The 24,969-nt window shown below is 46.6% G+C and overlaps 1 protein-coding gene across 1 annotated transcript in view; it reads left to right on the top strand.

Moving 5' to 3' along the window:
- Positions 1–4,247: 4,247 nt before the first annotated feature.
- PKD1L1 (polycystin 1 like 1, transient receptor potential channel interacting) overlaps positions 4,248–24,969 on the top strand; it is a 183,727-nt gene continuing 163,005 nt past the window's right edge. Inside the window, 7 exon segments of the mRNA XM_010374410.2 lie at positions 4,248–4,328; positions 10,749–10,864; positions 13,593–13,717; positions 14,448–14,536; positions 19,310–19,430; positions 20,022–20,191; positions 21,827–22,156. Of these exon segments, the coding sequence (XP_010372712.2) occupies positions 4,285–4,328; positions 10,749–10,864; positions 13,593–13,717; positions 14,448–14,536; positions 19,310–19,430; positions 20,022–20,191; positions 21,827–22,156 (995 nt within the window). The 5' untranslated portion in view covers positions 4,248–4,284.

Genomic DNA, 24,969 nt, shown 5'->3' with positions numbered 1-24,969 from the left:
ACATTCTACCGAGATCTTACCAATTTTTCTTTCTTTTCACCACAATTAATTACAAAAATTTGCCCAAGCACCGTGTTTGTTTCCGTGGGTATGATGGGACCCAGAGTGTGGGCTGGGGGTGGGGATGGGGTGGTAATAAAAAAATGATGTAGAATATCTTTTTTTTTTTTTTTTTTTTTTTTTTTTTTGAGACAGAGTCTCGCCCTGTCACCCAGGCTGGAGTGCAGTGGCGCGATCTCGGCTCACTGCAAGCTCCGCCTCCCGGGTTTACGCCATTCTCCTGCCTCAGCCTCCCGAGTAGCTGGGACTACAGGCGCCCGCCATCTCGCCCGGCTAATTTTTTGTATTTTTTAGTAGAGACGGGGTTTCACCGTGTTAGCCAGGATGGTCTCGATCTGCTGACCTAGTGATCCACCCGTCTCAGCCTCCCAAAGTGCTGGGACTACAGGCTTGAGCCACCGCACCCGGCCAAAAATGATGTAGAATATCTAAAGGTAGATAAGTAGAAGTCCACAAGCTGCCTCAAGGAACAGAATGGAAATGACAGTGACTGGCAGTCTTGCTAGGAAGGGACATGTCAGCCTGTGCGACTGCTCATGCAAAGAGGTCAAGTGATGCTGACCGGCCAGGTGCTTTACCAGGAAGCTCCATTTGGAGGTGAGAAACTGAGGCAAGCAGATGATATGATAATGTTCAGAACCTGGGCTTGCATTGAGACCTGAGAAATGAAGTTGATTGCTCATGATAATAATCATTCTAGTGCTAATTTTCCTTGTATATTTTATGTATACACTTGCCTGAGTTGCAAATGTAGAATTTCCCCAAATCTGAAACCTAATATCATTAAATGCCATCTATGACATCTTCAAGTATGAAAATCCATGTGAGAACAATTGCTGAGGTTTCCATCTGAAGAGGAACCCTGTGCTGTTGAAACTGCAGCTCTGTTTGTGCCTTTTTACACTGTGAACTGTGTAAACACCTGTGTTTGCTTTTCCACTTTGACTATTGAAAGTCTTCAGGCAGTGCTACCTACTTTCAGGTATCCGTTCTGAACTATGTACATGCTAAGCACCTTAAATCTGTGGAGTAAGGCAGGGGTTGACTAAGTGAGCTATTATCTAAGGAGCAGTATTAGAAACTAAGTATTAAATCTGAAATACAGAATTTGTGGCTTAAAAAACAAATTCTAAGGAAGTGGATTTTGTTTAAAACAATGAAGCCAAAGGGAAAGGCCTCCCAGAATCTCTTCCAGCCAAGGGGATTCTGTCCTTGCACACTGATTTCATGCAAAGAAACCATTTTTCTCGTGTTTTTTTCCTCCTTTCATCAAGGTCAGAAGGAGAGTCAAAATCCTGATCGAGTCTTTGTTTCTAAATCAGGAGCTTAGATAGTGATTTCTTAAAATGGGCCATATTTGGAAACCATTTACCTAATTTCATTCAGAATATTTTAAAGCAGTTTTTAAGACTTGACGTTTTCCAGTTTGCTTGGCTGCATCCACGTCTCTCCTTAAGCGGCACACCCCTCTGTCCTCAGGAAGGAAGCAGTGAGTTTGGTTCTGTGTTGGGCTCCCTGTTGTACGGATGCAGTGCTCAGCAAACCCCAGGTGGAGGAGGATAGCCCAAGAATGTAGATGAACTGAGAACCCCTCCCTTGTCTGGATGCAGCTGTTCTGAGGACACAATGCTGGCGGAAAAAGACAGGAGGCTGCCCAACCCAGCGCTGGCCAGGAGGGTGTTCTGCAATGATGGAAACATTGTATAATTTGTATCTGGGCTACTGAGCCTGTGAAATGTGGCTAATGATGGAGAAGCTAAAGCTAATTCTTCTTTTTTTGGAGACAAGAGTTCCACTCTTGTTGCCCAATCTGGAGTGCAATGGCAGGAAGTTGACTCACCACAACCTCTGCCTCCTGGGTTCAAGCAAATCTCCTGCCTCAGCCTCCTGGGTAGCTGGAATTTCAGGCACGCACCACCACACCTGGCTAATTTTTTTGTATTTTTAGTAGAGATGGGGTTTCTCCAGCTAATTCTTAATTCTATTTAATTGTAAGTAACTTAAGCTTCAGTAGCTGAGAGTGGCTATGAGACTGCCTCCCACGTAGGGCAGTGCAGGCATTTTTCTTCCCTCAATTATGTCACTTTCTTTGCTCCTCCTCATTTCCTGGCATCTTTGGTTAGCACTGCTGGCTTCAAAAACATCCCACACTTGAAATGTAGGCCCTGTTCTCAGGATGTCCAGCCCCACAGGGAGGCACAGGCAGCAGCAAGGTCAGAGCATCCAGGTGTGCATGTGGGTATGGATGCCAGCCCAGCAGGCAGGGTTGCGCAGGTGTCTTTACCCAGTGGACTCTGTTTAGATTTGACAGAAAGGTGTTACAGCAAATCGCAGGGGCTCCAGAAAGAAGGAATTTTGTTCGTTTACAAACTGCAGTTTGCAGTTTATCCTTTCCTTGGTCACAAGCACATTTGAAAGCGTATTGCTAACGAAATTGGAAAGTAGGCGTTTCCCCCAACTCTGAGATTTATCCACAACAAGCACAGTGGGGACAAAGCCAGAGGCACTGCCAAGGCAGTGTGAGAAAAGCAGAGGTAACAGCAAGCCCCAGGAAAGACAGATGTGTTAGGTCAACAACAGGCCCCTTAAACCCCCACGGGGCTCTGGTTACTCACCTCATCTGCAGCAAAGTTCCAGAAAACACGGGATCCAAGGTCAGACACCCGTAGCTTGGATCATCATCATTTAAGGGGTCCCTGTTCCCATCTGAGTAGGAGCTCGTGCCTGAAAACATTCCCACTCTTCTTGGTATCAATCTCTTCAGAGCAGAGAGAAAAATTATCTAGTTTTCTGAGTAAAACATCAAGTTTTCTCAAATCTATAAAGGTTTAAATGTTGGTATAAAGAACTAAGGCAACTAACAAATGCTTTAAAAATGTAAGAGAAAGTGTTTCATAATGGAGAGAACTCAGTCTGACCCAACCATTTGCAAACAAGGAGAGGTGCAGGAGATTCGGAACCAGATCATTCCTAGGCTGTGCCAGAAGACAGAGTGTCCCTAGGGTGTGCCTTGCCAGCCTTCCATATGAATGCTCTTCTACTCTTCTGGAAGGTATCCTGTTCCCCAGTCCAGTTGTGGACAGTTACAGCTTTGTTTTTTTGTTTTTTTTCTTTGAGACGGAGTCTCACTCTGTCACCCAGGCTGGAGTGCACTGGCGCAGTGGCGCCATCTCGGTTCACTGCAAGCTCCGCCTCCTGGGTTCACACCGTTCTCCTGCCTCAGCCTCCCGAGTAGCTGGGACTACAGGTGACTGCCACCACACTGGCTACTTTTTTTTTTGTATTTTTACTAGAGACGGGGTTTCACCATGTTAGCCAGAATGGTCTCGATCTCCTGACTTCGTGATCCGCCCACCTCGGCTCCCAAAGTGCTGGGATTATAGGCATGAACCACAGCGCCCGGCCTTTTTTTTTTTTTTTTTTTTTTTGAGACAGAGCCTTGCTCTGTTGCCCAGGCTGGAGTGCGATGGCACCACTTTGGCTCACTGAAACCTCCACCTCTCAGTTTCAAGCAATTCTCCAGCCTCAGCCTCCCGAGTAGCTGGGATTATAGGCGTGAGCCACCGTGCCCAGCCGACAGTTACAGTTTTTAATTCTCAGAACTCTCTCAGCTTCCATGTACAGTTTTTCCCTTGAGTAGCAACATGTTTCAGGCAGCCACAAAGATCCCTACCTAAAACACACTTTTGTTTTATTTTGTTTTGTGTTTGAGGCAGAGTCTCATTCTATTGCCCAAGCTGAAGCACAGTAGTGCGATCTTGTCTCACTGCAACCTCCACCTCCTGGGTTCAAGCGATTCTCTCGCCTCAGCCTCCTGAGTAACTGGGATTACAGGTGCTTGCCACCACACCTGGCTATTTTTGTATTTTTAGTAGAGACAGAGTTTCACCATATTGGTCAGGCTGGTCTCAAACTTCTGGCCTCAAGTGATCCACCCACCTCGGCCTCCCAAAGTGCTGGAATTACGGGCATGAACCACCACGTCTGTCGAAAGCACACTTCTTAGGAAGGAATTTGTCTGACAATGTTAGAAAACAAAAGCTGTTTCTGATTGGGAAAATGTTACCGGAGTTTGGATTTTTCCCTCTGTGTTTGATGTGTGTCCTGATAAGAGGTCACAGGTACAGAAGCTGGAAGCATTAAGCTCTGTTTCTTTGTCTTCCAGAGGATGTAGGAAGAAGCTGGTCTGCTGATTGTGATACTTGTGACCAGCTTGCACAGGACATGGCTGAGGAGGCAGTCCAAAACATTTCTGGTGACCACGAAAGGTGAGTTAGCACTGTTCTCAGAGGGTTTGGTAAGCTTGATTTTAAAGTATGCATTCAGAAATTTTCTTTCAAAAGTCATCACCTCCAGGATGTGGGCTCACTCTGGCATGGGTGGAGGGCCTGTACCAGGAGGGTGCAGTTGGCCGGCAGGGTCAGTTCAGAGGTTGGAGTTGGTGTTGAGAATGGATTTTTTCCTGAAGGCTTTTTAGAAGACAAAGCGGATGCCTTCAGTCATGAGAAGTGCTGATTGCTCTTCCTGCAAATGCAGGATACCTTCCAAATTACAGGACTTTCTGCTGCCCAGTAGTAGACAAAGTTAAGCTATCTGCTTGTCTGCCAGGTCCCTTGCATGGAGACCAGGAGGAACCTGGCACAGGAAGAGATCATGGGGTCTTGGCCCATGGGTCTTATTTCTAAATCCTTTCCCCCATGCTCTGTGCACGCCAGCACCCATGTGTTTTTGAGGCTGGGCAGCCTGTGTGCTCTGCTGTTGGCTGTCTCATGGCAGTGTGACATGGTGCAAACCTCCATGACCACTTTCCTGGGCATGGGGCCAGCAAGGTGACCTGCCTGTGGGATGTGGTAAGAACCCAGGGAGGGTCCCCACTGTCCCCTGGCCGGACGTGATGGGAGCCTTTGCCTGTAGATCTTGCCCAGTGGGGTACCCTGCTACTGCAGGTCCCTTTACCTCCTCACCCCTAAATTTCTCATGCCAAAAATCTGAGTACCTCTGTTGTGACATCTGTAAACTCCAGCGGGGCGTTATAAAAATCAGTATCCTTGATGAATGCTTGCTGTCAGCATTTCTGCCTTTGCTAGCTTACTGTCTTTGTGCCGTCACCATCATTGTATCAAAGAAACCCAAAGCAAACCACGACGAGAAAGTGAGGCTGCACGTGTTAACAGAGTTGGCCACATTCATGCTTGGAAATTTCTTTGCCTTATGTCACTCACTGCTGCCAAGCTTTGTCTGATTTTGGCTACAATTTTTCCCCTTGTTTTTTTTTTTTTTTTTTTTTTTTTGTTACCCCATTTTTCTTTTATTCCAAATGCCGGTGCTCCTGCAGACTCCCAGAGCCTTGATATTGGCCCAATTTGACCTTCACTCCTATCAGCCAGGGAATTGCAAGGAGTTACCCCTTTGTCCTTAGAAAGGACAGAAAAGCTGAGGAGTGGAAGTTGCTGACTTGATGTTTTTCTCCTGTATATTTCTACATCTTGTACTTGCAGAGCAACTAGTTCATGCAGGTACTAGCCATTGTCATGGGTGTCCAGGCCCCATTTCTGAAGTCATAGCCTTTTGGGGTTTCCTGAGTCACCTAAAGCAAGACAGTGGCTGATCTGGTTCGTAGAAACGAAGAGGTCTTCTGGACTCTGCTCTATCTATCATTTCCTGGAGTTAGGCCTGTAGTGTCTGTGTGTGTGTGTGGTATAGGACATGTGTGTGGGTGGTGTGGTGTGTGGTCTGTGTAGTGTGTGGTCTGTGTAGTGTGTGGTATGGTATGAGTGGGGTATGGTGTGTGTGTGATGCATGGTGTGTGCTGTGTGATGTGTGTGTAATGTGTCGGTGTGTGTGGTATTTGTGTGTGTGGTGTGTGTATGTGTGGTGCGTGGTGTTTGAGTGTGTGGTGTGAGTGTGGTGTATGTGGTGTGAGTGTGAGGTGTGTGTATATTGTGTGTGATGCTGTGTGGTGTGTGTGTGGTGTTTGAGTGTGTGGTGTGAGTGTGGTGTGTGTGGTGTGAGTGTGTGGTGTGTTTATTGTGTGTGATGCTGTGTGGTGTGAGTGTGGGTGTGTCGTGTATACGTGTATGGTATGTGAGTGTGTGATGTGTGAGTGTATAATGTGTATATTGTGTGTGATGCTGTGTGGTGTGTGTGGTGTGTGTGTGGTGTATGTGTGGTGTGTGTGTGTGATGTGTGTGTATTGTGTACATTTTGTGTGATGCTGTGTGGTGTGAGTGTGTGGTATATGTGTGTGTGGTGTGTGTGGTGTGAGTGTGTGGTGTATGTGTGTGTGGTATGTGTGTGGTGTGTGTGTGATGTGAGTATGTGTAGTGTGTATATTGTGTTTGATGCTGCGTGGTGTGAGTGTGTGTGGTGTGTGAGTGTGTGATGTGAGTGTGAGTGTGGTGTATGCATGTGTGGTGTGTGTGGTGTGTATGATGTGAGTGTGAGTGTGTAGTGTGTATATTTTGTGTGATGCTGTGGTATGTGTGTGTGATGTGTGTGTGGTGTGTGTGTGGTGTGAGTGTTAGTGTGATTTTTCATCTTCTCCCAGTTTCATCATCTTCCACCTGTGACCCCCACAATCCATGTCCAGCTTGAATGATTTGCATTTACATTCCCTGGTCTCTAAAACTCATCCAGCAGAAAACTTAGCACAGTCCTTCAAGGGCGTTACAGTGCCTGGATCTTACCTTGGAGATGGTGATAGTGGAGTAGTTGGAATCCTATTTGAGGACCTTGATAAATAGAATCCCTAGAGTGACAGTGAGTGAAAGTGTCTGGTCTAAACACTTAGTTGAGGCAGTAAAAAGAACACAGGAAAAGCCATCATGCAAAAGCCTGTCCAAGGTTATTTCCATGTGAGGGCCTGATGTAAGAGCCCAGCGTTGAACGCCAAGAAAGACCATCATTTTTCTGCTTCCCTGCCTAGTTCACTTTAAATCGATTTGAATATGAGGTCTCTGCAGCTTCCAGCTTGCCAATATTTTATTTGTTGATATTGGTCAACAAAACATCCTTCTTCATCCCGACTTGTTGATGAGGACGTGTCTGCCCCTTATGTGCTGAGGTGGACTAGCCCCAGAGCCTGCTCCAGCCCTCCCTGCCCCTGCCTTTATAACCAGGAGTGCCTGGCCAGAGTGGGTGAAATGGTTCAAGATAAGAGTTCAGCTCCAATGCTCTCATCTTCCAACTGCTCAAAAACAGTCACATTTTTTTAACTTTATTTTATTTTATTTTATTTTATTTTTACTTTAAGTTCTGGGATACATGCGCAGAATGTGCAGGTTTGTTACATAGGTATACATGTTCCATGGTGGTTTGCTGCACCTATCAACCTATTATCTAAGTTTTAAGCCCTGCATGCATTAGGTATTTGTCCTAATGCTCTCCCTCCCCTTACCCCCTACCCCCAACAAGCCCCAAAAAACACTCGCTCTTAAGGAATTATAAGAGATCTGTCATGTAATTCAAACAAATGGCTCAACTAGTTCCCTTGAGGCATCACAGACTGTGTTTGAGCCATCAGTACCATGCCGTTCCCGAACGGCCACAGTTAACTAAGAGGAAGCCAGGTGCCACTGTGAAAATGGTGCTGATTCTGTGCCAGGGCCTGGGGGCCTGCCTCCTCACAACACCAGGAAAAAGAGCCTCCCTTGTATTTCAATTATCTCCCCCTTCCATTTTTTTATTTGAAAAGACTTCTGAAATCTCAAGGAAAATTGGCGCTGTAGCGCTATCCTTGGCACCTCTGTGAGTGGAGGACACCGCTGTTGAGGATGTGCTTCTCACCTTCTGAGACAGAAAGTTACTTCTCAAGGGCCTACTATGTCCCAGGAACCAGGGCTGGTGTTTTCCGTGTGTAGCACTTGGAAGTGATCCCGTTGTGGGGGCGTCTGGGAGGGTCTCAGAACTTGGTGGGTGCCGGGGCTATCTAACCTTGTGTGGGCCCAGAGTGGCGGGCAGTCTCACAGCCGTCGGCTGTGAGGCACACGTGGTGGACAGAGGTTAGGTTGGTCCTTTCCTCAATTTTATTTGCCCACCAGATCATTGCAGAAATCCTCTAAGTCTGATCTGGTCTGGTCTGTATGATTCCAAAGCTGTCCCCTTTTCTATTATTATTATTTTTTTCTCATTTCTCTGGCCTTTGGAAGACAAGCATAGTTGAGAGTAGACAAGGAAATCCTTGGAATTATTCAACAGTTTGAGGCCTTTGACCTAGCGACCATCTTCATCTTCAAAATGCAGCCTTGCACCTCCCTGCAAACTTTCCTCAACTATAAATAGTGTCCTCGTCTGCCCTCTGGTGGCGGCTTCTTGGGCATCAAGAACCAGACTTGTAAAAATTGGGTGAAACTGTCCAGTTTTATCTTTGTAGAAACCTTGTTTAAGGTGAAGTAGATATCCTTTAGACTTTATAGACATCCCAAATGGGTAAAAAAGAGAATTCTAAAGAGCTGAATGCGTTTGTCAGGGGAAAGGTGGAACACAGCATCCAAGAACAAGGCGAACACCCTTAGCAGCTGGTTACCAAGCATTTAGCTAATACAGGGTGTCCCTTTCCGGAGTGACAGTCCTGGCAGCAGCCCCATGAAGTAGGTCTGTGTCGTTCCTCTTAAACAGTGAAGGAGACTGACACAGAGAGCCTGTGTCTAGAAGAAGTGGATGTAGAGCTTGCCCTTCTCCTTAGCACAGCAGCCTACATGGAGCCGGGAACTTGGCGATGGTTCCCATTGCCCTGTCTCTGGGAATGAGCATGGAGGAGAAACCTGAATCACACCATCCGTTTCTAGCTGAATCAAGACCAGAACCCGGGAAACCCGCACCTTAGATCAGGACTATTTCACTCACTGTGCTTGATCTTTCTCAAGTCGATTGGTGCCAGACATAGACACCTCAGGACCCAAGGAGCCACAGGCTGAAAGGGAGTGACCAGGGACCAGATGACGACCCACAGTGATCTCTGCTGACAAACATGAGAGCAGCAGACAGCTGCCAAGGCCTAGGGAGTCCAGAGGGAAAGTCGCCAGCTGTGCCAAGGGGCAGAGCTCTGGGGCTGACTTCAGCTGCAGCTTGAGCTCTGGAGGCACACCTATAGAGAGCTTTGAAGGAAGGTGCCATAGAATTGACGTTGGCTTTGGGTGTGCTGAGAACCAGGTTTAAACGTTGGCTCTGCCTCTCACTGACGGCGTGAGCTTCACTGAGTTCACTTGTTTTGCTGGGCCTCCATGATCCCGTCTGCATTGCTGTTCTTGCATTGCTATAAAGAAATACCTGAGACTGAGAAAGGAGGTTTAATTGGCTCATGGTTCTGCAGGCTGTACAGGAAGCATAATGCTGGCATCTGCCACTGGGGAGGCCTCAGGAAGCTTACAATCATGGTGGAAGGTGAAGGGGGAGCAGGTGCATCACGTGGCAACAGCAGGAGCAAGAGGAGGGGAAGAGATGCCACACACTTTTAAATGATCGTATCTCAGAGAACTCACAAAGACAGCACCAAGCCATGAGAGATCTGCCCCCATGATCCAAACACCTCCCACCAGGCCTCACCTCTAGCATTGGGGATTACAATTCAACATGAGATTTGCACAGTACAAATACCAAAATGATATCAGCATCTTAAAAAGTAACTGAACGGAACCTCTCAAGTCTGTTGTGGAGATGAATGGGGAGGATGCCATGCAGTGCCTACTCTGTGTCTGTGCTGGGGTCTCTCCCCAGGGCCATGGGTTCCATGCTGTTCCTTTCTGCAGCATGCCAGATCCCCATGGGCTGGAAGTATGTGCTCTCAGGACTGCTAGTGAGCAGTGGGAATGGGGACGGTGAGGCAGGAAGAAAGGAGGAGGAAGAGGAGCCCTGGGGGCCACCAGGGCTTGCCCTGGAAGGTCAGCTCTGTGCATCTGGGCAGGAAGCCCCAGAGGCAGCAGGAAGAGAGATGGGTCTGTTTGGAGGCTGTTTTAGTAGTCAGATGGTAACTATATTTCAGTTAATCTTCCAAAACAGACCCTGAGTTTGGGAAATATGAAGTGAAGAAACCATAGATGCAAGTCGTTTTTTTGTTCATATGGCAGCCAATTATGTACTTAATGATTTGCTTTCCAGGAAGCTGATTTGCTTTCCAGGAAGCTGATTTGCTTTCCAGGAAACCAGGGCCAGTATTAAATGACCAGCGAGTAGGCAGGGCTAGGAGCAAAACTGCACATTTATTTTTGGTCCCCCAGCTTCAGGAAAGAAGGTGTGGGGGAGGGGTGAGGTCCGTCGGTCTCCGGCAGAGGAGGCCGGGAGAGTCACCAGGTGGAGCTCTCGGGTGGAGTTCCTACAATCCCAACACAAGTGAGGGCTGAGGAAGTGCACGCAGGGCGCCCGCTGGGAGCGGCTTTTATGTCCTGGGCCTGGGAGTGGGAGAGCAGTGGGCGGGAGGTAGGCGGGTTGGGGGCGGGCAGTGGGCGTGGCTAGGTGGGTTCCGGTTTTTCTCCGTCAGAGGTCGGGTTGCGCCTGCGCAGTTGACCTGTGTCTTTCCCGGGCATGGGAAAGCTGACGGTGAAGAACCCGGAACTGTGCCATCTTGCCTCCGTTCGTCCAAACACTTAATACATTTGTGGCAGAAATATGGATATGGAAGGAAGAGTGGTCACAGGATGGCTGTGATTAAACGATTGTATGTAATTTTCCTCTGGTTATTTTCTTTCCCTTAGGTGTCTCCAGGCTGCCTGCTGCCTTTCCTTCGGTGGTGAGCTGTCTGTGAGCACTGACAAGAGCTGGGGTCTTCATCTGTGCAGCTGTAGCCCTCCTGGAGGTGGACTGTGGGTCGGTAAGGCCTTGGGGAAGGAGGCATGGCCACCATGATAAGAATGTTGCTTTATTTCCCTGGTATAAAGAGGACATCTTCCACATGGGAATTTCATTTTCTGCTTTTAAGAAACAGAAGGAAGATCAGAGTGATCTTAAACCTGCTGTTTTGTAAGTGCCTCTGACTTAAATAGTCCATATGCCAGGGTGGTATATTTTTAACTTCTTCACTGGGGCCCACCCCTGACTTTCTGCTTTAGGAGGTCTGGGGTGAGGCTGAGGAGCTCTGGGGACCACACTTGGAGAACCACTGAGACTACAATGGGGCCTCCCAGAGCCCAGAAGGGGATACTTAGGTTACAGGAGGTGTCTGCATGGCCACAGGTGTGGGGTTTTCCTCTTCCTCCTTGACACAGAGAGTATCTCTGTTTTCAATTTTTAAAATGAAAAGTCTAAAGTGTTGCCTGAAATATAATTGCCAGGATTCCTTTAAGTAGAAGGAATTTTTGAGTTTTCAACGTAGTCTACACATTTGGTAGACCTGAGAAACTGATTTTAAAAATTAAAATTAAAAAATGTTTTAAATTTCTGAAGAGACAGATTTAAATGGAGTGTGTGTGTGTGTGTGTGTGTGTCAGGAGGTGGGTGTGTGCCTGGCATCAATGTTGAAACAATGCAACGCCAACTCGTTTTGCAATTCTTATGTTAAGATCATGTGGAATTGTTACCTAAATGCCAGGGGTTTGCCTGACGTCCTTCTGCCGCTGCTTACGTACGGAGCATAATCATCACTGAGACAGCGAGGATTGCCAGGGAAGAAAGTTTTATCAGGTGCTGCAGATGAGGAGGAGAGAGATAAAGTCTCAATATGTCTCCCCAACTGACTAAAACTGGGGGGTTTATGTAGCAGGGAAGGCAAGAAAACAAAAATTAAGAGAGGGGTGAGGAAACAATCTGAGGAATGAGGGGCCTGGCTGGATGCAGGGATCTGGTGGGTCCCTTTCCTGGGTTTCCTAAGGGAGGAACTCAGATGAGATGGATGTTAAATTTCAAGTTTTAAGACTAGGAGAGTCAATTTCCATGTTTATTCAAAAAAAACCTATAAATATCAGTTCTGTGGGACAATTAGGCCAATTTCAGGATTAGTTTCACTCTTTTAGTTTATTTTTCCTTTTGTTCAATTTTGCGATTTTGTGTGCTTTTTATGATTTTTTATTTAATTTTTTCTGTTCAAGGATATGTCCACTTTTTTTTTTCAGATAATTTGAGCACAGTGACTTTGCTGACTAATTGGTTTCAGAGAAATATGAGTCACTTGACTATTCTAGCTTATTCCCAAACATTTTCTAAATATTTCTTCCTCTCAGATGTGTCCAGTTCAGGAAATTGCTTCGTACCTCAGTTAGCGCATGCAGCCTGCATGGGCGCTCAGCGGCGCTCGATGGTACTTGCAGCACGTCACGCATTAGACAACCCTCAGGAGCACAGCCTTTGCTTTTTTCTCAGCTTTTGTTATCACAAGATATTAGTACACTGGACTCTTGACAGTAAATAGTGGCTTTGACTCACACTGTTAAAACTGGATTTGATATTGTCCTACGCTAAACTTGAGCGTGTCCCAGGAGGCTAGGGGAAAGCTGACTGCCGGCATTACTGCTGGGGTGCAGGGAGGAAGCCATGTCCCCTGTGAGGATGGCCCAGCCCTGGCCTGGAGCTCCTGGAGAACCTGCTGCTCTCGGCAGCCTGCAGGCCTCTGCGTTCCTTCTAGCCTGAGCAAAGCTGGCCAGAATAAGAGACTGGGATTAATGGAGCCCAGGCAGAAACAGGTTTCCTTGCAGGAACTCAGGTCTGAGAGAAAAACAGCAGGGTGCTCCAGTCCCCTCTTCACCCACCACCCCCACTTCCTTCCCCTCCTACCTGGGGATGCGAGGCCCTCCGCAAAGGGCAGAGGGGTGGGGGCTTCAGGGAAAGCAGCTCTTGCACCCAAGGCAGTCGCCTGGCTTCTTGCTGAGAGTGGCTCTGTGCAGGACCAGGTCTAGCAGAAATATTTTCTTTTAACTTTTATTATGGACATTTTCAAACATCCGCGTGAGTAGAGAGAATGGCATCACAAACACTCAAGGACCTATCATGGCGGGCGACAGTTGTCAGCTGTGCGCAGATCCTATTCCAGCTACTCCCACAGACATGGTGGACACGGGCCCCGCTCGCTGCCCAGCCTTCAGCCCTCAGAGATGGGAGGAGTGAACATCAGCCAGGTCCACGCTACTGTCAGGGCCAGATTGCCTGGGTGGGAACATCCTGCTTATAAACTTTGGAGTGTCTTTAATGGTCTTCCTGTTTGTTCAACAGTTCCCCCACCACTCCTTCAGACTGTGGTATTGCCCCCTCTACTACACACCACTGAGCAGGACCCTTGACCCTCATTATTTTATGACCAGACCGCAGGGTGTTTCTGGAACACGCATTCATTGTCAGTGTGGCTGGTGGTCGTGCGTTCCCTCATATTGCTTAGTGTGGGCTACACCTAAGACCTTGTTTAAACAAGGAAATAAAAAGAAAAGACACACTGCAGGACACCGCAGCCCAAGGACACACATCTTCATGATCAACCCGTTGTTAGGCCCGGGTGGCTTTGAACTTGTGTATAACTTAGGGCTTCTCCAACTTTATATATTCTCACCTTCCCAGAACATTGCAGTCTTCAGAATCTGTTTGCTTGTTTTTGTTTTTTTTTTTTTTTTCTCTAGAGGTCTATGCTAATCATGTGCTTCTTATGAGTGATGGGAAGTGTGACTGTCCTCGGTGTGCTCTGAAGAGACAGGCAGAAGACCGGGAATCACAGAGCCCATCCTCATTGCCTTCTGGGCAGAAGGTATGCCTGGATCTGGGGAAATTCGGCTTTTCTTCCTGAATACACCTGGATACAGTACATGTACAGTACAGCTTAAAAGCACCTCCATGTTTCAGCAGGAATTTATCAGGGATTGTTTCCCTATCGTGTGTGTTTGTGCCAATGAAGCAAGTGTGACTTATAAAGTCTTTATTCAGCTCCAAAGTGTAGTTCCACAGATAAGAAGTGCAGGCAGGGGTAGCCCAGCCCAGAGGAGTAGGGGATAGCCCTCAGATGGGGAGTGAAGGGGTAGCCCTCAGGTGGGGAGTGGGGGATACCCCCATGGTGGGGAGCGGGGGCTGCCCCCGGGGTGGGGAGTAGGGGCTGCCCCCAGATGGCTCCAGCACAGACAAGGCTTCCAGCAGCCAAAGCACCAAAACCCTGCTTATCTTGCACAGTGTGAGGAGCTCTTTGAAGACCCTATTAATTAACACTAGGCAGCCTGGAGGTTTGTGAATTCCCTTGCAGCACAACCCCCAGCAGATGCTGTTATGGCTACATGTTTGCTTTCTGGCTTCCTCTGGCCAAAGGCGAGCCCTGGGAGGATGAAGCTGTCTGCTTTCCTCGCCGTTGCTTCTCTGGTGCCCAGCACAGTGCTGGGTGCACAGCAGGGGTCCACTGCTATTCTGTTAATGAAGTAATGTTACTTTCCCAAATGTACTGGGTTTTCATAAGCAGCTCTCTCATGTTATTTTATTATTTTTTCTTACAGAACATTTGGAAAACAACTAGTAAAGTAGCCTTAAGTGTTGTTAATGAAAAAACACAGGCGCCTCTGGATTGTGATAACAGTGCTGATAGGTATGTCAGTGTACCATGGCGAAATCTTGCTTTTCTGAACATGCAAAGGATATGAGACTTACAAAGAATTGCTCAGATGTGAAAGTGGATGCTTGTTCCTACATGGCCCCGAGGGTGGGTTGGCAAATGCAGCTCTTAAATTGGTGGAAAAAATAATGGTGTTCTGAAGTTAATTTGCCGGAGTAGACCAGGTAGTATGACAAACCCCCGAATGCTGGGAGCCATAGAAGGTGATGTCATACAAGAATCGCCATTGTCTCTATTATGAACTCTGGGAACGAATATGGTGAACCTTCTGGGTACAAGCACTCGACTTGATGGTAATTGGTGGTTATTTCATGGTGCATAACATACAGACTTTAAAACAGCATTCGATGAACCTTAAAGACATTATGCATTGTGAGATAAACCAGTCACAAAAAGACATATCCTTTATAATTCTACTTATGCGAGGTCCCTAGAGTAGTCACATTCATAGACACTGAAAGGAGAATGGGGTAGTTGCCAGGGGCTGTGGTGGGGAGGAACGGAGGGTTGCTTAATGGGTACAGAGCTTCAGTTTTGCAGGATAGGAAAGTCCTAAAATGTACTGCACAACCATGTACGTGTGCATACACTTAACACCACTGAACTGTGCCTTCAAATGGTTCAGATGGTAAATTTTATGTTATTTTTTTTGCCACAGTTTAAAAAAAAACACAATAGCACCAGACAATACAAAATTCAAAGTAGGTATAATTTAAAAAAATAGTTGGCCTTCTTCTGGATTCTCTAGTGTCACACTGTACCTGCAATCGATGGTTTTACTCCTTCTAATGGAAATTAAACATTGACTCATACAAAGAACAGATGTAACTTTTCTTTCTTAAAGGAAAAGCATAGGTAAATGTAGATGTTTGTTTTCCTCATAATTATTCAGTTCCACTGTTTTCACTGATGCAACTTTTCCCTTCATGTTATTGTTCAAAGGCAGTGACTGGTAATGGCCCATCACTGTTGCCAAGAACAGCTAAACTGATCACAGTTCTTTCTGATCTACCTCCAATCCACCTGATCTTTACTCTTGATCTGCTGCTATAATATTGCTCCTTTTATTTATTTGTGAGATCCTCAAACCTGACAGGAAAGGAGGCAGGGCAGAGCATGAAGCTGGCACTATGCCCTGGGAGACCATGGGCCAAGTCCAGCCTGTGACCATGGATGCACCTGATTCAGCCCCTAGGTGGAAATCAAGGATTCTTCTTTTGCCTGTGAGGGCAGCCCACGCTGCACACCTGATTCTGTTCCCCACCATAGTAGTCTCCGAGTCTTTGCTGGCAGCAGTACTGGGGAGAATTGGACCCCCCCTCCGACAGTTTGTGACTCAGAAACTTGGATGTGTGGGCCCAGGGCTGTTGTTTTTTGGACTCCATTTTGCTAACAATAAGCCTACCTTTTATGGCCAGATTTGTCTGTCTGTCCCCCGGAAATATGATGACTGAGGCCCTGTGTGGCATCCATTTCAGGGTAGAGCATCTCTGTGTGAAATTCTTACTTCTTTTGGATTCTAGTGGATAGACTGGTACATCCCCTGGAGCCCCAGTTAAGAAAACTCATTCTTTGCAGCTTGAACAGAATGATTTTCTCCGATGCTTGGGTCAACTAATGAAGAATTTCACAGCTTATTTTTGAGAAATTATTTCAAGACTTAGCTAAGGTATAAGTAACTGTTCAATGAGAGAGAAATCTTCAGATGGAATCAGCACTCCCTGTGTGCTATCACGGGAATGTCATTCTTGTCCTCTGCTGAGACCTGGCAATACAGGCAGGGCCTGTGAATACACACGGGAAACAAGAGCGGGGTGGGGTCGCCCTGTGTGGCAGCTCATTGACTCCAGCTCCCACCTCCTGCTTAGCTGCTGCAGTCTGTCTTGGTTACAGATTCGAAGTGCTTGGGTGAGCAAACCTCTGGCCTGTGTGCTCGCTTAGAAGGAAAGGGTCTTCCTTCCTAGCAACAGAAGACCTTCTTAGCTAGCTGTGAGCAGAGTGAAGCCTGGTGGGGGTACTCTTGTGTCTGTCTCCTGAGGCCTGAGCACAATCCCCTCCACCCCCAAGCCAGTCCCTGTTCTGAGGCCCTTTACTTTTGTGACTGAATCACAATCAATCAAAGCCTGACATTGTGGAAAGATACAAACATGCATGGACCTTAATCTGGATAGACACGGTGCCTTTTTCTTTTTTCCCAAGACACAGCTAAGACATGCAGGTTTGTTGTTGTTGTTGTTTTCCTGAAGAGAATCACTACATGAAGAACTAAAGGGATATAAAGGGAAAAATAGAAAGCAAGTGACTCGGATGATGAATGGACTAAAACTATGTCACATTAGGAACAGCTGAAGTGACTTCAGATGTCCCTTGGAGGACAGAAGATCTGGGTTGACATGCCGTTGGAAGTGCCTGCAAGTGGGCTTCAGCTGACGGAGTAGACAGCATGTAAGCCCCCGCACCACCAGCCCCAGAGCCGAAGTGTCATGAGTAGGGCAAGGTTACAGATCACCGGGTCCACACATTTGTGTCTTTCCACAGTGTCAGGCTTTTATGGATTGTGATTCAATCACAAAAGCCATGAGCTACATGGAGCTCTTGAGGAGGCAGTTCTCCATAGTACTTCCCATTCACTTGGCAGTCAGAGCCGCGGGCACACAGGCTGATGCCACTCTGTAAGTCAGTCAGTATTGCAAACCATACATAATAGTATACTTAACCTATAAATGTTATAGATTAAACATTCCACAGCAAACAAAGTAACATTTAACATCAATAAGAAAAAGAGGAGAAAGGGTTAATGAACCAGTCCAGGGGGAGCCAAGAAGACAAAAGGAGTCCCAGTCTGAGCCGAATCGTTCATCAGTCTTACAAGAAAATCTTGAAGGTAGCAGAGCCTCTGGCGGCAGATGCCAAGCTGTCATCACAAGTGACTACAAGAAAGTGGCAGTTAAGATGGCCATTTGGAGCTGTTCATGCCTAATCTGGTATGGTCACAGGGCCCTCTGGTGAGAACCGATAGTGGAAGAGTATGCTCGTGTCCTTATCTAATTGGATGCAGTCTTTATTTTTTAAATTTGTTTATTAAACAAAACATCTTCTCCTTGTTGGCAGAGTGCCCCGTGAAAAGAAATGGAGCCTTTTTCTAAGGTGGAGTTAGTTACGTCATGGGTACTCCATACACAAAGGCTGATCATGGTGAAGAGAGGGTTGGGGACAAACAGGGGGCGGCCCAGGCAGTGGCGTGGTGGTCACTGTGAACGTCCCAGGGCCAGGACGTTGCGTTGGACTTGAGGTTAAGTGCAATCCACATTGTTGACTGAAAGAAAGAAACCGAGGCAAAATTAATACATGGGGAGTTTATTTGGGCCAAGGCTGAGCACTGCAGCATGGGAAACACTGGGAAGTGCTTTAGAGAACAAATGAGAGGCTCAAGTTTTAAAGAAAAAATGACAACTCAGGAGAGGGGGCAATTACAGAAGTTGTTCCTCAGGAATTCTCATTGGTTTACAGAAATAACATTGGTCAGTGATTGGCTATACATTGTTGAACTATAAGGTGGATGGCATTTTTTGGCTACTTGGCGTCAGTCAATTTAGAGCCTACATAGCAAGTGGCTTCAAGAGGTCATTATTTAGCTCAAGTGAAGTGAGACGTGACTGTCATATTTTAATGCCTCTTTGGGCCTGATCATGTAAAGGGACTTGCATTCCTCAGATAAAATGTTTTTTTTTCTTTCTTACCATCTAATAGTTTACTCTTCGCCGGGGCAGGTCTATTCTCTGAGCTCCATGTTAACAGACACGGACACTGAGCCTCAGCTGAGGCACTAGAATAGTGATTCTTGTGTAGGTGGGAACTGAGCTCCACAGCCTCTGACCCAGAGCCTGTGTCCCCCAGCGTGCCTTAACTCTTCTGCAGAGCAGAGCAAGCCCAGAGCCAGTGGGCTGCAGGCGTCGGAAATACTCGTCGTGGATTTTTCTCATGCAGGATTATAATGCTGGCCTGGCCTTGCCACAGCTTGAGACAGAGACACTCACCTCACTGCAGCCATGTTGGGGAAGGGAGGCTAAGAGTGAGGCTGGTCTTGCCAGAGGAGGAGCCTGGAGCTGCAGCCAAGAAAGAAACCACTGTGCCTCACTGCCTCCTGCAGGGCTCGCTGGGGCTCATCAGCAGGGTGAGGTGGTGATAACAGCTGAAAACAGGGTCCTATGTCAGGGGAACACAAAGATGACCAGCTAAATGGACCTTGTCCCTGCTGATCGGAGGCAGGGTCCTTGAGTCCCATTCCCAAGCCCTGCCTCCCTGCCAGGCTTTGACTGCGTAGGCAAGTAGTTACCACCAGGCGTCCCGCGGTGCCCCCTCAGTCACTGCACCACAGTATGTTCCAGCCGAGTCCAGGCCCCACGGGGCAGACAGAGCACATTTTGTACGTGACTCGCCCCTTTGGGTGAACTGTCTGAAGCAGTGTCCTAAGTGGGCGTGGATTTTAGTCAATGGTTTGATAAACTCTACTCTACCTAAGACTTCTCGCTCGAGTGCCTGCAGCAGCCCTGCTGGTTTGGCTTCTAACCACATTATATCCCCATGGTCAGCCTGGGCCTGACTCCCAGGAATGGGCCTGCGATCACAGCGAGGGAATTTCCAGCAAAGCCTGGGGAACGGCATGATTTGTAATCAAATAAGCCAGATACATGACTGAAACATGACTGGGTTTCCTTTTCTTTCTGCACTTTCCTTCCCATACAGAATTCCCCACAAACCTTCCATTATAATCGTGAGGGCCTGGAGCAGTGGTGGCCCCAGGTTCCATCACAGGCGGCTGTGTGCCACTGGGACCACGGACAGCACATTCTCTGGCCTTCTCCAGGTTAGTATCTAACCCCTGCCATTGAAATTCATCAGAAAGCTGCTGGTGAGCATCTGGGAGACTCATCCATACATAGGCGGCCTCAGAGTTTGTCAGTGAACCATATTTTGCCTTTCTAAGTCATTTGGACACTGCTCAGGCAGTTTGAAGGCATCACTAAAATTTGTCACCACAGTAAGGGAAAATAGACTTTACATTTTTGCTGTCTGTAAGAGCACTGTCTGTCAGCTGACAACCTTATAGAGTTATAGATGACCTTATGAAGTTGCTAATTTTCTATTGGCTTAGCTGAGGGGATAACACAAACTTCTAATACTAAGCAACCCTGAAATTCCTGATCAAACATGTCTTATAGTTCTAGCTGGTGCCAGCTGGGCCCTTTCTTGGCTAGTATGCTGGAAAGTGTGAATCCTACCACTCATGACGTAGCACCAACGCATGGGGCCAACGTGTGGTCACCCACCCAAATAGCAGAGACCTCAGCAGCAGTGGGGCTCTTTATTAAATTGGCTTTTTGAGTGTGGAGGACATCAACTACTGATGCCGGACGAGGCCATTCAATAAATCCTGAGCTGTTCTTAAACTTTTAAGGTCCAGGGCACCTCTTCTGCAGCAGCTTCCTGCAGCCTGAAGATGGAGGCTTCCTGCTGTGTCCTGAGACTGCTGTGCTATGCGGAGGATACGGCCATGGGCCTACTTCCTGGGACTGTCACGATGGAGACCCCCACCAAGGTGGCCAGACCCACTCAGACCAGCTCCCAGTGAGTACCCCTGTGGCCGATTTCCCATTTTCCTACTTCTACCAGAAGGTAAGGTGAAGGAGGTGTGGAGGCCAGCATCACTTCTCCATCCCCAGTCTGGAGCCATCCGTGCCCAATCGTTGGTGATTTTAGTATCTTCGTTGTTTGCTTTGATTATCGTTGCAGTTAAGTCCAGTGACTTTCAAGTTACGATGGTGTAAACGTAATTGGCCACTGTTTGCCATCAGGGATCCATGTCACTTGGTTGCCTTTATGTTTCCTATCAATCACATACTGAGACTGAGGCTTTGTCTGACTGTGTATATTTTGTTGTTGTTGTTGTTTGTTTTTTTGACAGAGTCTCGCTCTGTCACCCAAGCTGGAGTGAAGTGGCACAATCTCACTTCACTGCAACCTCCGCCTCCAGGGTTCAAGTGATTCTCCTGCCTCAGCCTCCTGAGTAGCTGGGACTACAGGCGTGTGCCATCACACCTGGCTACTTTTTGGATTTTTAGTACAGATGGGATTTCACCATGTTGGCCAGACTGGTCTTGATCTCTTGACCTCGTGATCCACCCACCTCGGCCTCCCAAAGTGCTGGGATTACAGGCGTGAGCCACTGTGCCCAGCTGACTATGTGTATTTTTTTTTTCTTTTTTTTTTTTTTGAGACAGAGTCTTGCTCCATCACCCAGGCTGGAGCGCAGTGGTGCGATCTCAGCTCACTGCAAGCTCTGCCTTCCGGGTTTATGGCATTCTCTTACCTCAACCTCCCGAGTAGCTGGGACTACAGGTGCCCACCACCACGCCCGGCTAATTTTTTGGATTTTTAGTAGAGACGGGATTTCACCGTGTTAGCCAGGATGGTCTCGATCTCCTGACCCTGTGATCCACCCGCCTGTGTGTATTTTTAACGGGACATGCACGGCACACTGGGAGAGGAAAAAAAAAAACATGGGAGCATGAGAATTGTCCATTAAGATACTTAAGCCATTTCTACCTCCATGATCTTCCTTTTCCTGCTTTCTTTAATCTTTCGTTTATGCCACGTAATGGTACCAATACCGTATGCTTTACTCAAGACCAGCTTTTAATACATATATGATGATCATGAAAGTCCTGTGTGATTGGAAGCTGAGACGAGTATCCTAGACTATTCCCAACTCCCCAACCGATTTGCAGGACAAGGAGCTAGGGAGAAATGTAGAAAGGATGGCACCCACCCTCACGGGGAGCTTTTCGCAAAAACACAGGAAGTAGTGACTTGTGGGAGATACCATCTTTCATGTCCGTTAAATCAGTGATGAGAGAAACTCTACCTTTTACTATTAGTAATGTAGCTAGAACAGTGACTCCCAAATTTTTGCTGACCTCAGATTCACCTGGGGGCTTGCTGTCCCCACCCCAGTTTCTGACCCAGTGGGTCTGGGGTGGGTGAAGAATTTGCATGTCTCACAAGTGCTCAGGTGATGCTGATGCTGCTGGCCCTGGGACCCTGCTCTGAGAACCAGTGGAAGTGAAGCCTTTCATCAAGTTTCTCGGACTTGGCTTCTAGCTAGTTGGACCCAGGCCAGACTGCTTGGCTTCTGCCTTCCCAACCCACCTGGTGATGTGGTCCACTGTCATGAAATTTGAAGCCTCTCCCTCTCTCCCACAGCTCCCACAGCCTTCCACCCGGCACTCCTCGCACCCCCAGCTTCATGGCATTGCAGTCTGGTTCTGAGATCCTCTATCCACCTACTCAGCATCCTCCTGTGGCCATCCTAGCTCAAAATTCTGATAACTCCATGAACCCTGTTCTCGACTGCTCCCTGGAAATGGAAGCTCGGGCACCTCCAAATCTGGGATTCCGTGTTCATATGGCTTCTGGAGAGGCTCTCTGTCTGATGATGGATTTTGGGGACAGCTCTGGGGTTGAAATGAGGCTACACAACATGTCTGAGGCAATGGCGGTGACTGCCTACCATCAGTACTCAAAAGGTAAGGTGCACAGTGTCCTTTTCAGGAGCCTGGGAAGGAGATCCTGAGCTAGGAGACCCAAGAGGCAGTGTTGGGAATAGAAAGAAACCACATTCCATTTCTCTGGACTCAGCCAAGCTTCCTGGCTCTAAGAATAGTAGTTCAGTGGTGCACTGCGGATGTAGGTGGGTTTGTGCACTGTGTTTTGCACTGTGACCAACTCTACATACTTCATTGCATTTAATCTTTCCACCTGCCTTGTAAGGTAGGGGTGGCGAGGCTGAGGGATTTGTCCTGAGGTCCCAAAGCTAATGTACTGGCGCTTCATCCTACACAGAAGCAGAATTCTAAAAATAATAACTATTGAAAAATTACTTCAAGTACATGAACACACATAAACACACACACAGTGTTGTATATGAATTCTTTTGCACTAAAATTTCCAACATTTTGTAGTCTCAACCAAAGTAAGAAAAAAATTCTTTACATTCCAGTGTTGGACCCATTCTACTCAGACAACTACTAAACCCCTAGAGATGATGATTGGGGGTGGAGAGTGAGTGGAGAGTTCTGATACTTTTCCACTTATGGATCGGATGTAATTTTTTCTTTTTTTTTTTCTTTCGTTATTTCTTCCTTTTTTTTTCTGAGACAAAGTCTTGTTCTGTTGCCCAGGCTGGAGTGCAGTGGCCCAATCTCAGTTCACTGCAATCTCCACCTCCTGGGTTCAAGGGATCCTCCCACCTCAACCTCCCAAGTAGCTGGGATTACAGGTGTGCACCACCACGCCCAGCTAATTTTTTGTATTTTTAGTAGAGATGGGGTTTCACTCTGTTGGCCTAGCTGTTCTCAAACTCCTGACCTCAAGAGATCTGCCTGCGTGGGCCTCCCAAAGTGCTGGTGTGAGCCACTGCACCTTCACGCCCCCCTTTTTTTTAAAAGTTACTTTTTGAACATGTACATTCTCATGGTGTAAACTCCCACATTCTAGAAAGATATATAGTAAAAAGTCCTTTACTATTGACCCACAGTCAACTACTGCCTTCTACTTCTTATTTCTTTTATGTGTATAAGCAAGTATAAATGTTGTTTCCCCTCCTTTCCACAAATGGAAGTCTAACATGCACATGTCCCACTCCTTGCTCACTTAAATGCATATCCATATCTAGACAGGCTCCCCTGTCTACACAGAAAGGGCTTCCCTGGTTTTTGGTGTAGTTGCTGAGTGGTCCATTAATTTAATGGACCAAATCTACTCAACTATTTCTTTTTATGGGTGGACATTGAAATTATTTCTGATCTTTCAGTATTGCAAACAACATTGCAGTGAATAATTACATGTGTATGTCATTTAATGGAAAGGCAAGATTATTGCCTCAAATGCTATGTGCATCTGTAATTGAGAGTTATTGCTAAATTGCTTTTAATTAGGACTCTTGTCTGGTTTACATTCCTGTGAACAATGTAGAGATCAATATGATAGGTAAAAACAGTAACTTTCTGAAGTATTAAAATTTGCATTTTATTAGGTTCATCCTTGTCAGCTGCCAGTATATGACCATATTCAACCAAATATAGCACTTTCACAGTTCCATCTAATATGGGGTTTCAATGAGCTCTTTTAGTTATTAAGAAAATTTGTCTGTTTAGTATACATTGCAAATTTTTATTTTTCAATTTGTCATTTGTGTTTTGGTTTTACTTATACTTTTTTTTTCTTTTCATGTAGGAATTTTTAACTTTTATTAAGTATACTTTATCAACCCTTTATTTTATGGTTTCTGAGTTTTATGTCGTAGTTAGAAATTCTTTCCTTACTCTAAGTTTATGGAACAATTCCCTCATGGTTTCTTCTAGAGTTTTTATTATTCTGTCTTCTTGTTTAAATACTGAATGCATTTGAATACATATCCTGGCATAAAGCCTGCATTATAGATTCCATTTGACTGTTTCCTGAATGGCCACCCATTTGGCTCAGTGTCATTTGCTGGAAGATTCGGTTGCCACACTGATGAGGCGTGCTCCCTCTACCTATGCTGGCTTCCTCTCTGCCCTCAGGCGGTTTGCTGGCATCCCTTGTCACTCATCTTCTCTAGCATGGCCACCCACTCGGCTCAGCGTCATTTGCTGGAATTGAGTTGCCACACTGATGGGGTGTGCTGCCTGTACAAACACTGGGTTCCTCTCTGCCCTCAGGCAATTTGCTGGTGGCTTCCCTTGTCACTCATCTTCTCTAGCATTATTCTTGCCATTTTTGCTTGTTTATTTTTCCACATGAACTTTAGACTCACACTGACTAGTATAAAAATATCTTACTGGTATTTTTATTTAAATCATGTGTTGATGAAGAATCAAACTAAGTAAAATTTTTGAATAGATTTGTTCTGAGCCAAATATGAGTGACCATGGCCTGAGGCACAGTCTCAACAGGTCCTAAGAACTTGTGCCCAAGGTGGTCATGCTACAGCTTAGTTTTATACGTTTTAGGGAGATGTAAGACATCAATCAATACATTTAAGATATACATTGGTTCTGTCCAGAAAGGTGGGACAGCTCAAAGATGGGGGTGGGAGGAGGCTTCCAGGTCATAGGTGGATATAAAGATTTTCTGATTGGCAATTGGTTGAAAGAGTTAAGTTATTATCTAAAGACCTGGAATCAATAGAAAGGAGTGTCTGGGTGAAAATAAGGGGTGGTGAAGACCAAAGTTTTTATCATGCAGACAAAGCCTCCAGGTAGCAGCCTTCAGAGAGAATAGATTGTAAATGTTTCTTATCAGCCTTTACAAGGTGCCTGATTGAGTTAATTCTGTCCTGGATCAGGAAAAGATCTGGAAAGGTA

The sequence above is a fragment of the Rhinopithecus roxellana genome, chromosome 6 (genome assembly GCF_007565055.1).
Source record: "Rhinopithecus roxellana isolate Shanxi Qingling chromosome 6, ASM756505v1, whole genome shotgun sequence".
Lineage (NCBI taxonomy): Eukaryota > Metazoa > Chordata > Mammalia > Primates > Cercopithecidae > Rhinopithecus > Rhinopithecus roxellana.
Note: the sequence above shows the minus strand (reverse complement) of the source record. Positions and strands in the feature narration are given on the sequence as shown.